Source organism: Gymnogyps californianus, chromosome 8 (genome assembly GCF_018139145.2).
Source record: "Gymnogyps californianus isolate 813 chromosome 8, ASM1813914v2, whole genome shotgun sequence".
Taxonomy (NCBI): Eukaryota; Metazoa; Chordata; class Aves; order Accipitriformes; family Cathartidae; genus Gymnogyps; species Gymnogyps californianus.
This window is the reverse complement of record NC_059478.1, coordinates 16,862,434-16,878,751: the sequence shown is the minus strand read 5'-3', so window position 1 is coordinate 16,878,751 and position 16,318 is coordinate 16,862,434. Positions and strand designations below refer to the sequence as shown.

At 41.7% G+C, this 16,318-nt stretch overlaps 1 protein-coding gene across 1 annotated transcript; it reads right to left on the bottom strand.

Annotated features, from left to right (window-relative positions):
* Positions 1-6,813: 6,813 nt before the first annotated feature.
* F3 (coagulation factor III, tissue factor) lies at positions 6,814-13,724 on the bottom strand. The gene is made up of 6 exons (XM_050901025.1): positions 13,652-13,724; positions 12,367-12,481; positions 10,090-10,274; positions 9,502-9,683; positions 9,222-9,381; positions 6,814-8,009 (listed from the first exon to the last, which is right to left on the bottom strand). Exons 1-6 carry the CDS (start codon positions 13,722-13,724, stop codon positions 7,870-7,872), a joined length of 855 nt encoding a protein of 284 aa, XP_050756982.1. The 3' UTR covers positions 6,814-7,869.
* Positions 13,725-16,318: the final 2,594 nt, after the last annotated feature.

Genomic DNA, 16,318 nt, shown 5'->3' with positions numbered 1-16,318 from the left:
CTGTGACAGCAATTTGTCTCTTACGTTAAAACCTTAGAAGAACGTTATCTTCGAAGTTGCTCAGCCATCTTTGAACTGCTGCATCATTTTCTTTCCTTGTATGCAAAAGCAGAGCCAGATGACAAGTAGCCTGGAACTTCACAGACAGAAGCTGTCTTAAGGGAGTAATTTGAAAAATATGACAAGTTCAGGGTTTAAATAGAAATAATATGCCTAAACATCTGGTGAAATTCCATGGGGATTGACTTTGTAAACTAAAGACATTTTGCCAGTAATCCTGCAATGAATGCAACAGTGCAAGAATAATCATCGAACTGGCATTTTAAAATAGGAGAGAAGGAGAACTTGGACACTCCACTTCTGTGGAACGTATCTTTCGCAAACCAGGCTTAACAATCACAATCTCTCTCGCACTGGTTAGAAACCTCACTCTTAGCAACCTTTGGCAAGTCTGAACTGTAAAGATTCAATACAATTGCTTTTACTGGCAAAAGGAGCTCTTGTGCCATAGTGCCGAGCCCCGTTCCCCACTCTGCTTGTCCACAAACCAACATCCTTATTCCCCACCCATCCCTCATTCTGGGAAACAAGCGGCATCCACACATGATGCTGCTCCAAAATAGAACAGAACTGGAAAAATGAGGTCAATGCTGTCTAGACAAAACTAAGACTGCTGAGATTGGTTTACTTGGGTAGAAATAGGCAACACTACCTACATGACTGAGCAAGTTTTCTGCATTAAAATAACTTTAGAGTTTGGCACAAATGAAAGCTAATTCTTTAAGCTTGATTATAGAAAGTTTGGGGAATACTGCTCTGGAAAAGACACTCCATGTATGCAATTGAAGAGACATTCTTCTGTGTAACCAAATATACCCTTCGTTTCCTTAGACTGAGCAGTTTAGTGCAAGCAGGCACGAAAAACCATTTGACTGATTTTAGTCGTTGTGAATCATGACGAGGTAAGTAGTGTGAAGATGCTCCCCAAAATAAGCTAGCCTTTATTTTTTTACTTTATTGTGGTATTCTACTGCAGGAATGTATTGGCACAAAAGCAACAGAGCTAAAAACAGATGTGTCAGAAGTTGCTAATGTGACGGTAAAACACTGAAAGATAATGAAGTATCTATAAAGGGGCTGATGTATTTGGGAAAATAATGATTAAAAGGAAAGGCATGTGTGCTGGAGGCTTCTTAAAACTCAGATGCAATCTTACATATTGCAACAGGACTTCTCTGGAAAGCCAGGAACCATTAGCAAATTTTTTTTTAAGCTTAGTAGGGAATTAAGGGCCAAGGTCAAATCTACACATTGACATTCTTTTCTTTTTTTAACCTACAAATGCTAACTAGAGAATTAAAAAATTTAAAGTTTTCTTATTAGAATAGTTGTATTTATAATAGCCCTAAGTAGAGAATTTTGGAAAGGCTGCTTGAGGTTAGTGTTTCAATGCTCACAAAAATCTCTTCATGCTTAGGGTGTTACGTCTGTAAACTTCCTCTGAGGCACTGGGGTGCATCATGCGGGTGGGATAGAAGGTACTTGAGTAGCTCTGTCTGATAGACAGTAGTAGTTCCTGTGTATACCATGTATTTTATTGTCCCCGAGGTTGTTACATAGCGTAGTGACCTGCTTGAGAGACTCAGTACAGAAGAGCAGCCCCTCAGCTGGGACCTGTTTTGACTTCTTGTGCCTGTCACTGCCTCTAGAGTGGAAGGTCAGTCCCTCAAAAGACTTTTTTGGGGTTGCTTTTTGAGACAAGCTCAGCAGAACTCAAAGCAAGTAAAGCCCCAAATAGCCCCGGTTACAAACATGGCTGCGTTCCAGCTATTCCTCCCTGTGCCTTTCTCTTCCTTGCCGCTGGACAGAGAGCGTATTATCACAGTTCCAAACATAGCGTGTACTTCAACATAACTTACAGGGCTTTTACAGCTCAAATTATGACATGCACAGTAGTAACACATTTTTCCAGTGCTCCTAGAAGACTTCAGTCCCTTCTCTGAGGTTCTCAGTCCATTCCTCTAAAAGGGCAGCAAGAGGAATCTGTTTTCTGTTTGAAGCATACCGAGGAAAGAAAGTGTGGTAAGAAGCTTAACATGCAATGTGAAAATCTCCTAATTCTGAGCACTCCTGAGTTTTCTGAGACTAAAGGAGAACTTTGTCAGGAGAAGGGAGTATGGTTTTGTGCAGACTTTAACACCATTGTGCAAACCATGGGTAAATAAGTACTTGTTGCTACCTGCTGGATTGTTAACTGGGGCCTTGTTTCCAGCAGTGCTTGAAAACTGGACAAGACAGGGTATGTTATAACCCAAGATCCCTGGAGAACCTGGCAGAGGGAAGCACGGACTGAATGGAAGGCAGAGGGGGGGTTCAGGGGGAGAGAGCGCTGCTCCCACCCTTCCTATTAGATCTCATTGAGCTGTTCAATCTGTTGCTCTTCGTTATTAGGAAAGAGAAGATCTAACAAATTTCACGTGCCCTTTTCCTTCAAATTTGGTGAAATCTGGATTCAAACTGGATATCAGTGTACTAGCCATTTAAGAAAATTTGGATTGTTAACATACTGATTATGCCTTTTTTTGCCACTGGGGGTCACCTTTTCTAGGCACACAAAACTTAATACCAGACATGCAGTTGCAGGATTAATATTATAGGGATGGCTCACAGAGTGTAAGTTGTATATGTAGTGTTACTGTTCTGACATAGCAGCGCGAAGAGCAAAGAAGGAACAGATCTGTGGTGCTCGTGGTTCCACTACTATAGTGACAGCTGCAGCGGTGACAGGGTTGCACCCTTGATGCTTTATGGAAGCAAATGATCATGTTATGAATAAAGTGGAAAGATGGGAAATCAGGTTGAGTATCATCTCTGTGGAGACGTACATATTTGGTGTGAACGGATGGTAAATTATGAAGGCAGCAGAGGGAAAACCTGTGTTAATCAAGGATGCACTCTTTTAAAAACGAAAAAAACAAACACAACGCCTTTTTTCCTGGAATAATGAGTACTTTTTATTGGAATAGGTTTTAAAATCTCTTTTGTCATTCTAGCTCTTTCATTACACTAGCTTTTTAATTGAATTATGTGATTACTGAAGAACTAATTTAAAAATTATCATATGATCTCATTGGGAAAATATTTATTCAGAGGAAGGAGGTTTTTAATTAAACCTCTTTTGATGAAATAGTTTTGTGAATATAACAATGTCTGAGTACTTTGCTATTTAAATATTTCTTGAAGTAATAAGGTAGAAAATTTGAAAATAAAAATAGAAGAAAATGCATCAGTGAGGATAACTGAGATCTGGAACTGTGAATATTCTTTGAGTTCAGATTAATAACTTTGTTGCTAGCTAAACGAGCCACTAAAACCATTAATATTTAAAGGTAATTAGGTGCACTGAGAAAGGCACTCATAGCAGTGCTAGCAAATATTCTGGAAGTTATTGATCCAATTACAGTGACCAAGGGAATCTGTAGAGAGTAAAAAAAAGTGCTGTCATGCTATTAATAGATTCTTGATTGTTGATTAAGGGATATATATTTATTCAGGTGCTGTATTTTCATTTAAATGAGATCCTAACCAGCTGTTTGCAGGAATGACACAGTGGGTTCATCTCTGGGAAAGAACAGGTAATGGAAATGAATAGGGGATGGGGGAGAGGAATGGAAACATCAACAAAGGAGCCAGGGGAGGCAAGGAGCAGAAACGTTGTGAGCTGCTTACAGGAGCAAATCACTGAAGTGTGTCACTAATAGGGCACAAATTTTGACAAGATGAGAATCAGGCATGATCCCTGCAATTGGACATAGAGAGGACCTGGCTGTAAAAGCCCTGGAAACAGTCAACATGGCTGTGTCTTTATTCCCAGGTACTGGCAGGTTTTACTGGAAGAAATCACCCCTGAGGCAAATCTTCCTATGCACTTGCCTAATTCAGCTACAGTTAGAGGCTGAGGAATTACAGGGGAAGATGTTCCTTCTGGGTCCTTGTGGGGGATACTGAAATGGGCTGTATAGGCTGAATGAGAGCCTGTGCCAGAAGCAGCAGAAGGATCTCACTAGTGGGAATATTTCTCATCATAAGGTGGAAAGAGGAGATTTGCAGCACATCTGTCCTGGTCATTGTGCCCTGAGCTTTTGTAAGTGTCCTGCTGTAGAGCACTGGAGGACACACACTGGCAAATAAGGGAAGAGCAGCTTTCTGTGACAGGTTCCCTTTGTTAAGGGAATGGGCAATACTGTGTGAGAGAGCGTATGCCATGGTGAATAAAACCAAATCCAATGGTTGTGGAAAGATTTTTAGCTGGCCAGTTCCTGCTTCTGTCCTGTCTAGCAGATTGTTCTTTTTTGTTTTTCCTGTCTTTCTCAAACATGAGTACCAGGTCTTCTCTCTTCCTCAGTGACAAACATAGACTAGAGGAAGCGTGGTTGTTTGTATGTGGATAAATACTGCATAATTAGAAGACTACTCAATTGACTCTTGGGTCTGGTACTGCCAAAAGCCCACTCATTCCTGTGTATTACAAGGTTCTGAAATTGTGTAGCAATCACTACTAACGTGCAAAATAATCAGCATTACAAAACTGAACCAAGAACTATCACAGCTGTTTATTCTCACTTACTTAATGCAGAAGGTCTTTGTCCTGAGTTGCCACATAACTAGTGATCCAAGTTAAGCTTATAATCACATTCTTATCATTACATGCCTCTCAGCAGCAGCCTTCTCACAGTGGAAAGCTGAGTCTGCTGGAAATAGATTAGCTAAGCTGTTTGCTGCCATATCTATCATACATACATTTATGAAGTCCTGGACACTTCTTCATTTTAAGTAATGGCAGTAATTTTATTGTCTGTAATGAGGCTGTTAGGGCTGGCAGAAAAGTACCATAACAACATCAGCCTTCATTCACTCACGTGAAGAAGACCGTGATTTTAAAGCAGTACTATAAAATGAAAGTGGCTTATTACAGTATGCAATGTTACACGTTCATCTGTATAAGGAGAGAACAGAAGCACTGTGTCAGGGAACTGTGCAAATGTTTTTCTCCACTTGAAATAGTTAGATACCTTTTTCCGCAACAGATAACAAGGAGCAAAGCAGAACAGGGGAATCAGGAACATCAGTAGGAACACGCTTGCTTACAGAAACCTGCTCAGAAGATAAGTCAGCGAACTTGGGCATGTAGGAAAAGCCTTCCCTTTCTCACATCGAGTCCCTGGGTGGCTGGCTCCATCTTAAATGGGTACAGTGCTGAAGTGACCACATGTGTGTTGTAGATAGGATCTAGTCTTTCTTCCTAGTGACAATACCTTTATTCAACAACTCCTTTTGCCCACCCTGATACTCTGAGAAAGTTAAATCTCTGCATAAAACATTTTGCGTGGGCTCAGTACACTGGCCCAAGGGATAATACTTCCGGAAGTTTGCAATAGAAAAGCCCCTTTCTCAACTGTCTCCACAAACAGCAAAAAACCTCTTTGAAATAGGATCTGTGAGCCCCGTGACTCTGGTTACTCAGCAGTGTTGGATGATAACATACTGCAGCTAGGGAACAGAAGTGCTTCAGGTTTCCAGAACTTGTGCAGTAGTGGGTCACTCTTATGCCATTTAAGGCGCTTGTTTGCATTTCTATGGGTGTCCTGTCCTGTCCTAAAAACAACCTTCATATTCAGAACACACCAAAAATCTCTTAAGTAATGAAGCATGATTTATAACATCATTCGATGTAGCTTATGAAAATCAACGCATGGTCTAGTTTAATAAATGCTATGCTGTATCCTACAGACTTTCCTTTTCCTAGGAGCGCTTCCCTTTTCTGAGCTTGGCACTGAGTGAAGCTGAGAAAGCAGAACAGCACAGGGAAGGGAAGTAATGATGACAATTTTGGAATATTTTTAAATTTACTCCCACATCTCTCTCATATTTTTGATTGCTGTTGTAAGATTCCTCCTCCATACAAAGCTTATGCATCAGCAGAAAATGCATAAGCATTTATTGCACAATATTAAGTAAACGGGGTTTTTTTTGGGGGTGGTGTTGGTGTTTGTTTTCTTCCCCCTGTAAAAAAGGGAATTAAAGAAAAAAGAAAACCCCCATAAACCACACTCATGTTCACAGGACTCTTAATCCACACAAAGAAGGTATCTATAATACAGTAGGGATGAAAAACATAAAATACAATTCTGTAAAAATTGGTAGATTGCAACATTCATTTTATCTGATGTTATTCCCTCTCATAAATGCAATGTAAATTTTCTTTTAAAGCTTTGAGATATACAGCCAATTAGTGCCAATCACAAGATGCATTTTTTTTCCAATTCCCTTATTTTTTGTGTGTGTGTGTGCGCACCTATCACTGTCGTTAGCAGCAGCAGTAGATACCAATATTAGTTGCAGCAGTTCTCGTCTCTGGGCCAGGCCCTATAATGCCTTGGATGAACACTAGTACCACAAGCGGCACAGGCACCACCGTGGGAATCCCTATGTGATACCTCCAAAGAGATGTCTAGTATGCTTTCCATTAGAATGAGAAGCTGTGATTGCAAACACTGAATAATTGCTCACATAAACGGACAGCTGAAAAGCAACTCGGGACTCTTCAAAACCTTTCATCAGTTCATACACTATGGCTTCTCATATTTTTATCCGTACGGACAGTAGGTGCCCTGATAGTCTGTTTTGCAGGGTCCTGGTTAGACTTCTGGCAGCTTGCCTACACTGCAGTCCTAAGATAAGTTTCCTAAATGCATTTTTAACTTTAGTTCTGGAATGAATACTGTGCTTAATTTAAAAAAGGAAAAGAAAGTCTAATTTTCCCAGTCACCTTTATTTCACTAGAAAAGTATAAATTACCGTTATAAATACAGATATCACCAGTATAAAAATTAGATTCTCATTTATAAAATAAATATTAAAATAGTCAAAGCAACAGGTACCTCCAAATCCCATCACCAAGATGATTTGAATCTATACCGTATAAACTATTAATTCACCGTTTAATTAAAAATAATATTCAAAATGCAGTAAATACTGCTACCTACTCAGTGCTTGCATGAAGTGAGTTACTACTGACTCAAAAACTGCAAAGTATTTGTTCTAACACTTACTTGGAACCATCAGACTACCCTGTCTGTATAACTCTAGGTGTAGTGTAATCTGGATATGCTTTCCAGATGGATAGCAGCTACCTACTTCAAGAGTGTTCCTTACAAGTTGCCGGTATAGTAGTTTCAGTTTGTTTACCTTTGATTGTCTATATCCAAAGATAAACAGACCAAGTTAATCTTATCCAAGAAGTGCAGAAATAGTAGTAGCATCTTTGTCACATCTGAACTAACGATCATTTCACCAGTTAAAAGAAATATTAAAAGAAAGTCAGATAAATACAGCTTTTGTTTCATAGAAACAGAAAAATGTTCCTTTTAGTTAGGTAAAGGACACATATTTTTCAAAAGTAGTGTTTTTTTCCCCTCACAAGTACTATAAATCTTCTGGCTCAGTAAGGCCATACTTTCAGAATGTCCGTACCTGGTCAAGTCAAAGGTACATCTAGTTCAGAATCCTGTTTCAGACAGGACAATAGAAGGAGCTTGGGAAGAGTGTATGAGCAGGGTTAGGCTATTGTAACAGATCACCAGAACGCTCTTCCAGCCTCTGGCCACTAGTGACACAGGGGCTTCCTGGTGTCTGGATTTTTCATCTATGACTGTCTAACGGATTTTTGAATCCACATAAAGTTTGGGCTTCAAAATTCCTGTATCAGAGAAGCTAAAAGGCTCCACCCAATTACCCAATTTATGTTTTTTGTTTTGGTTTGGGTTTTTTTGCTTTGGAACTGCCACTAGCGTCCACAATAGTTTTTCCTTAGACACCATTAAGTAGATCCTTTTCTCTTGCAGCTTTTGCTTTCTTGCGTTTACACAGGATCACTGATAGGACAATGGCAAGAGTGATGGCTGCGATTGCTATCACTGCTATGATGATAAAGACTTCTGCTCCATATTCTGTAGGGGAGGAAAAAAAATCCAAGATTCAGTTATCAGAAGCCACAATATCACAGTGCTGCAAACTTTTAGAACCCACTCCACTGAACTAAAAAATGCTGTCTGTATTTTACAGTATCACAGAAATGGAGTGACCACCTCAGTGTGAACTGAATTCATTTTAACGTGAGTTTGTTGGACTGAGGTAAAGCTTTATTTCACCTGGTTCACGCTAGGTTTTAATCTAGTTTAGTTAGTACACTAAAATACCATACTACCACCACAAGAATAAGTTAAACCATTCCCCCTACCCTTGCATTATTTCTGTGAAACTAAGTCCAAGTGGAAATTTATTCTAGGTTAGAAGCTAGAAAACACCAACAGAAGAGATTTCTATTCAAGTTGTAATTTAGTAGAATTCAACTGTTGTGATAAACAAAAATATGTATCTAGATAAGAAAGTTAATTTGCCAATTTTAGAAGAGCTTTTCTACTTAGAGTGCAAATGTTCTTATCTAGTGGAGAAGATAGAGTACAGCAATGTGATATTATTTAATTAATATTGATGACTTCATATTGAATAAAGTGTTATCCAGATTGTTTGTCTGGAATTAGACTGGCTGATTCACCAAACACTCATTAACTTATTTACCAGTAAAGAAGTTACTGCTAACATTAACTTATTTACCGGTAAAGAAGTTAATCTGCCAACCTCTGACCTTGTAATGTAACAGTAAAGAAAGTCTTAGTCTCATAATTTGCTTTTGAGATAATAACTGAAGTTCAGCTCAAACTACAAGTCAATGGAAATGCCTGTTACGTAGGTTTCCAGCACTCCTATGTTTTAGAGCTAATCCTTCAAGCACTTACTATGGGACCTGTTATTGGAGGGATCTGAGGACAACAATCAGAAAACAAAAAAATGAAGCTGAAGGCTAGTGATGAGATCTGAAACCTCAGTGACCAGTCATCAACTCAGACAACTTAAAACTAATCAAAACAGTTTAGCAAAACCCTAAAACCAACCTCAGCTAGCTAAAGATCATGGACCCTTACTTAATGTGAGTTCTTCCCATGAGTTTCCATGTTCACTCTGTGTCCTCTCACACAGCAAATAGTTTATTTTGTAACTTAGGCATCACAATTTAAAGAGGTATAAAAATATATTCAGAATTGAAGTGTCTTTTTGTTAGAATGCTAAAGACTGTATGACAAACTTCACCAGATACCTACCATCTAAGAGATTTCTTCCTACACTGGTACAAAGCACCATGCTTTCTTGACCATTACGGTTTTCTCTGCGGGAGGGAATGATTCCCTGTACGTAGAAGCAATAGTTCTTTGTGCTGTCAGCGCTTACTTCAAATTTATGGCTTTTTGTTGTTGCATCTTTCTGTAAAGGAAAAAAATATTTCAAGAAAGCATTCTCTGCAAAAGTGTTAGCTCTTAAGGCAGCAGAAATTGTGTAGCTATAATAAAGCTACAGAATATGTAAAAAGTAGTCAGACCTTACCTTTCCAGAACTTTGATCTTTCCAGTAATAGAGTTTGTATTCCAGGTCATGTTGGAAAATATCTCGAATACTTTGAAAGCTTCCATTGGGAAATGTATATGGTGTAAGTGGATCTTGGAACACAACATTCAGTTTGGAACCTTTTTGTGTGTAATTCTGTATCTCCGGTTTTCCGAGAACCGCTAAACAAGCATTTTTAGAATTAAAAAACTGGCATAATCTTTTCTACACAACATGCCCTTTTTTCTTCCTCCCTCTGCTCCCTTCCCTCCTCAAATCTATTATGAGTTTACAGAGCCAAAGTGGTACAGTGAAATTCTGGATTATTAACAAGTATCCTCATCTAGTACACAATGTTAATAAAACGGTCTACTCACTGCAGTGAGAAACAAATGGTAACTAAAATTTTACACACTCCCCTACAACAGGGAAAGCTTTATGCCTGAATGTCTTCTTCTCAGATATCAGTATGGCTACTGTAAGAATCTATAGAAAAAACCTTCAGGCCCAATCTAAACCTTGTTTAAGTCAATGGAAGTAATCTTGAAAGGAAGTTTATGATAAGATTTAATTGGCAATCCTACTTACTCTGACTATAAGGTGTAAATTTTTCAGAGACTGCAAAAGGTGGTTCTTCAAAGTTATCCATCCCTGAGGATGTTACAGACAGTATGTGTGCTGTATAGGTCTCTCTTACATTCCTGAGCACATCAGTAACATCACACTCTGTTTCTGCTGTCAGTATGCATTTTTTTTTGGTGTCAGATGTCTGTCTGAAAAGAGGAAGAAAGAAGCGTCAACACTTTCCAACCAGATTTTTACATATCTAGATATGTTAAAAAACGTTTTTTCCCCTCAAACTCTATAGATTTCCCTCATCCAGTGGAACAGTCTTGCAGGTGTACTAGGCTGAAAAGGAGAAGAAAAAACCTCAAAAACCACTATCCTGTACAGCTATATTTCACAATTCAAAGTAGAATCAAGTAAATCAAATATGAGCCGTATTAATTATAGAAATATGTTATTGGATACATATGTGAATTAAAAATTCATATATTTTATATGAATTGAATAGAAACCATAAGTAGTTCTGATTTTGGATTATTCTGCAGTTGACTTATTTTAAAAAATGGAAGATGCATAAATCACTTGAAAGTGTTATCCCTGATGCATCTGAAAACTATTGCCTTAAGAAACATCAGTTGTCCTAGGAAGCTCTGTTGACACCAATATTAATTGTTTAATGTGACAACAATGTCTCCTCATGTATGTCACTTGTGTTTGCATCTATGCAGGTGCAAATGTCACTAAGAATCAGACAGAAGCAGCAATTTTCATTGCAGAATTACAATTGAAAAATATTGAAAAAAACATGACCTATGCAATTCTCTTGATTTTTAAATGATAGAAAGCAGGTCCATTTACTTGAGGACCTTCCTAATGAAACCAGGAAAAAAGTGTTAATTCCCCATTTTACTTCCTAATAAGAAGGAATGGAAAAACAGATTAGATATTACTGCTTCAATTCTTTTCCCTGTTCTTGGTGGTGAACTAAGGAAAAGAAAAATTGTGTGATCTCAGCTGAGAGCAAGAGTGCTGACTGGAAATTAACAAATGAGTTTTCCTCCAAGTAGGTCAACTTTTATTTAAAAGATGCCTGAACTCCCTTCCCACTTCACCAGATTTCTTATGATGTCACAGCTCAGTTAGTGATAGTGTCCTACAGATGCCCTGAATAGGGACAGAGAAGATTTGATCTTTGTGATCAAACAAATATACTCTGTAAATGTACATAGATGAGAAAGCAAACATTTAAGCACACTTCATCCATAAGAGTGACTTGTTTAAAGAAGTGCCTCTGTATCAGAGCTATACCTGATTCTGTACTGAATCTTGGGCAAACAGACTTCAATTTTTTGCAAGCACAAATGGCTGGAAAGAAACTCCAGATTCATACATTTCATAAAATTCATTCTGCTAAGTGTGTGCTTTTAAGTCTATTAATTTAATCACTCCCTTAAAGAATAGAAGAGCACATTAGGCCGTTGCACTGGTGTTCCATCCATTAGTCATGAGAGAGCTCTCATTTCTATGCCAGTTTTACAGACAGAGGAGACTACAGTACTGTATTTTCATTAATATGTAGGAGAGTTGATGATGCAGTTTCCCTTTGGGGCATGTTAATAATGGTCTATGAATTAATATGGGAGCTAAGAACAGCACAGATTTATTACTGAACTTCATGGAAGTTTTTCTGCATTATTGAAAGAAGTGTTAGCCACTTCACATAAGCTGGCTACTTTTTATGTCCACAATATTTCATAGTTTACATGAAGCGTGATGACAGAGGAAGTCTCGACAGAGGTAGACGAACAAAGGCAATTTTCAGTATTACCCAGCAAGACAAATTATTCATTTACGGTGATTCACCAATTAGAATAAAATGCAGACTCATATTTATCAGACACCTCCCAAGACTAAAGACGAAACACTCAGTCCAGACACCTTGAAAGACATAAAAAGGTGAAGTTCTATCTAATACATGGTATGTCAGATTGAGTGTCAACTTCTTCAAAGTATCCTGGCCTAGATCTCCAGTGCAGCTCACCTGCACCGAACCCCAGAACTGAAATACTGATCTAAAGCTCAACTCTCTGTTTCTGAAGTGGGCAAAACCCGAAGCCTGAATCAGAGATTCTTATAGTTGGAAACAAAGAAGTATTAACAGCTGGGCTGGCAATTTTCCTAAATCCTCACGTTTGGGCTCTTTTCCTGTTATATTCAGTCTCAGAAATATTCAAACACAGTCTATTTGCATCTTCTTCAACTGCCATTAATGGCCACACCTTGGTGTTATCTACTTACCCGTGTACTTCTACTGTATAGAAGTAACCTGATGGTTTTGGTTGCCACTGTAGTATAGTTTTAAAATTGATTGAAGACCAAGTTATATTAACTGCTGTTGGTAGTTCTGGATTGCCTTTAAATACAGAAAAGAGAAGAGTGCCATCAGTCATATTATATGTAATTCCTGGTTCCCTGCAGTCACCGTTTAGTTAAATGAAGCAGTTGCTGTTAATTGCTACTTGGAAATGTTCTTTTGGGGAAAAGGGCTTGGTCCTGCCCTCTGGGCTCATGTTGGTCTTACTAAAGGAATGTGTCCTGGCAGAAGCGAGAAATACGAGAAGAAAATTATTTTCCCTCTTGTAATTCCCAGGTTGCTGAGGTAACTTATGAGGAGTTCTGTCTAATGTTTCCTTTTTGATCTAAGACCTCTGAAGAAGCTACAAAAGCTTGAAGATACTCATGAGAATGTCCAAGCACCAAACAAATGCAGTGTAGTTCAAAATCATCCCTGGCTGTGTCTGCTGCAGAAGGCTTTAGCTCCAAGTTTCCCCATTTATTTATTTTGGGAAGATAAAGTCTTTAAAAATCAGTGGTTGCCCTACACGCTTACATCTGAGAGGGACTACCCCCAGATGAACTCGTGGCCCGTGCACAAGCGGAAGGGAGGCCGTGGTGACCCGCGACCCCGCTGTCCCTGCGGACACCACAGCTGCTTCGGGGAACTGCCTGGAAGGAAGCTGGAGTGGAAAACCCCACACGACCTCTGTAACCTCTGGAAATCAAGCGTTTCACTGAGCGATATCCTAATTATTTTCTAAATACCACCTTCTCTGCCTCTCCGACAAGCTCGGAACTGGGGACAAGGGAAAGAAATCTTGCAGATCACTCCTTGTTACTGCAGGACAGCAGCTGCGTGCGACTGCCGACCCCTGAGATTCCCCCCTGCTCCGCAGCACCGACCCGGCTATGGTCATTAACGACCCCCCCAGAAGAAACCAGCCCTTGGCGACCCGAGTGCTCCGCCGTCCGGGTGCTGAAGCAGAGCCGGGCCGGTGCCGGGGCCCGCCACAGCCCGCGGGCGAGTGCCGCTCTCCCGCCACGGCCCCGCGCGACAGCCCCCGCGCGACAGCCGCCGCCCCCCAACCGCCCCGCGCGCGACAGCCGCTGCTCCCGCCACAGCCGCCGGCGCGGGGCGGCTCTCCTCGGGCTCTGGCGTCTCTCTGTCAGAGGGACCGAGCCCCGCCGCCTGTCCCGTCCGCCCGAGCCAGCGGCCCTCCCGGCTTGCCCGCCCGCCGTCACCCACCGGCGGCGGCGGCCAGGCGCCACAGCAGGGCGCTCAGCAGCAGAGTCCGTCCTCCGGCGACGGCGCGCAGCATCCTCGGGGGAGCGATCCGGCGGGGTCCTGTCGAGCCTGAGCGCGGTGAGCTGCCGACGGGGCGGGAGGCGCTGGCTTATATCTGTGGGAGGAGGGGCGGGGCAGCCCGGCGAGGCAGGCAGTGGGAGAGGCGGAGGCTGGGTGACCGGCCCGGACGGGGTCATGGGGAGCGGGAGCGGGGCTGGCGGAAGCGGTTAGGCATCGCCGGGTTGAGCAAGCGGCGGAGGGGATCTTCGAGGAAACTGGCATCACTGTAAGGAGAGGGGCACTGAGGGCAGGGGCGGCATGTCCCCCGGGCGGCTCCAGCTCCGGCACCGTGTCCCCGGGCGCAGGCCCACCTGGATGTGCAAGCACACCTGGACACGCCCGCGGTCCGTGTCTCCCCGCCTTCTCGGTGTCCCCCCGCCCTCTCGGTGTCCCCATACACTTGTACCACTCCTCGCTTCCGGGCCATAGGATGGAATATTGGTGAAACTCGGCAGCACTTGACAACCAGCTTCAACCCCTGCAGACCTTTGGCTGGCTCGTCGAGGGCGAGGGGTGCTAGCACCACCCTGGCTCGGAAGTGACTGCCCTGGAGGGCAGCTGATCCTGCGGAAGTGATGTTGGGTTAATTAACTTAGATCCTGTAAATTCCGAAGGGCTAAATATGTCAGTTCTTGCCTCACCACACAAAACGTTTGACACAACTGTTCAGCTAGCTCACATCCTCTATTCTCTCTCTCCATGCACATGCATACGTGAACCCTGTCAAGGCTCACCTGACATACTAGACAGCAAATAAGGTTCAAGTGTTCGGGGATTTGTACTTCACCTCCCCCATAAACCAGGGACCTGTTAACCCTTTTCCTACAAGATTACATTGGAAAGGTATGCCATTTTCACAGGTAACAGAGAATCTGTCTCTGACAGAAGGTTTTCTGAATCTCAGCCTGCAGCCTTTGTGACAGGCTCCTTGGCCTCTCTGGTGTATATATTGCTCTTTCTCACGGTGCTGCCTTTCTAAGCACTTAAACCAAGCTTTTGGAGCCGCGGATTTGCGTACTGTGTTTTCGCCTACTACTCAAGCTCTAGAGGGAGCTGTGTTCGCACTTAGCTCATGATTCTTCTGCGGGGAAGGTGGGAAACAGACTATACAGTAGCACCTATTATGTAATTAAGGGGCATAGATGCATTTTACAGTGTTAAGCTGACTCTTCTTTTTATTTTGATGCTGATTTGTACAATGTTTTATACCTGGAAAATACAGGTAGGAGAAAACTAATGGGGAAGTTTCATATTTAATTGTCTTTAATTTTCATGATTGACACATACGTAGATGCAAGCAATCAGTTCTGCCTCACAATGCAGAATAAATACATATGGACCAAACTACAATATCCATTTCAACCAGAGTCTGCATTAGAATTCATATAGTGTGTTCCGAGGTGCACCTAAACCCTGGATTTTTAAATTATCCGCATACCTTCATTAAAATCCAGCCATACGCCTTCTAATTTTCCTGCCTCGTTTTTGACCAAATTTCAGCACTGTCTCTATGCAGCTGTATGTCAGCATTACATCAGCCAAAAAGCTTGTGTGACTAGATTTTCAAGATTGTGACCTTATAAGATCATAGCTAATTTCCAGAGGACTTTACAAAGAGAAACAATACTCACTTGTTTAAAGAAAAGAGGTGCTTATATAAAACTTTAAATCACCTTTAGGCTCTAATTCCAGTTAATTTCCTTGTAGTTCAGTCACAAAAGATGGAAAGCGCATCAGCAGTGGTTTCCAGTTTTTATGGAGATGATCTCAGTATCCCCTTCTCCTGCCCATCCTTCTCACTCCCACCTTTCTGTCATGACCTCCCATACTTGAGATAGGTGGGAAACCCTCCAGACCCTGTCCAGAATAACCAGCTTCACCGGTGTTGCCTTATTGCAATTTCCAGCAAGATATTCCAGTGTTCACTAATGCTAGGCTTTTAGATCTCCTGCTCCATGCTGTGGCATGAGAGAAGGAGGCCACCAGTTTCCCAGAGTGGTGGGAAGCAAAGCCTGAGCAAAAGGATGTGCATGGATCAAGCAGTCAAGCAGGGCTTGGGGGGCATTGTGTGGTTAGAGGAAACAGAGTAACTTTACCAAGCTAGCCATTCCGAGGGAAGGAAGTTGAAGGGAAAATTTGAAAGCTGGGGGGAAAGACAGCATGCCAAGGGGACTGTGTAGCTAGATCAGGTTGGCAGGGGAAGGGCGTGAGGGACAAGGGAGAAGCACTGAGGTGAGGAACTGCTGCTGCTGCCGCCTCTGCTCTTCTTTCTCCTTTTTCACCAAGTCTTGGTGCAGATTTGACTGAAGAATGAGAACTGCTCGGCACTGCCTGACTCCAGGCATCAACCAGTGTGGGAGAGGAGAGGAATCCCGTGCTGCCTGACATGGGCTGATGCCTCTGAGCTGGAAGTCTGCTCAGCAGCTAGTGACTTAACTGTGACATTCTGGTCACATTTCCTGCCCACTTCAGTGGTATTTCAACAGCTCTTTTAAGACAGAAATTTTCCCCCTTATTTCAAATATATGTTGCTACGTGCAGGCAAGCTTTATGCTGACTTAGAGCTCT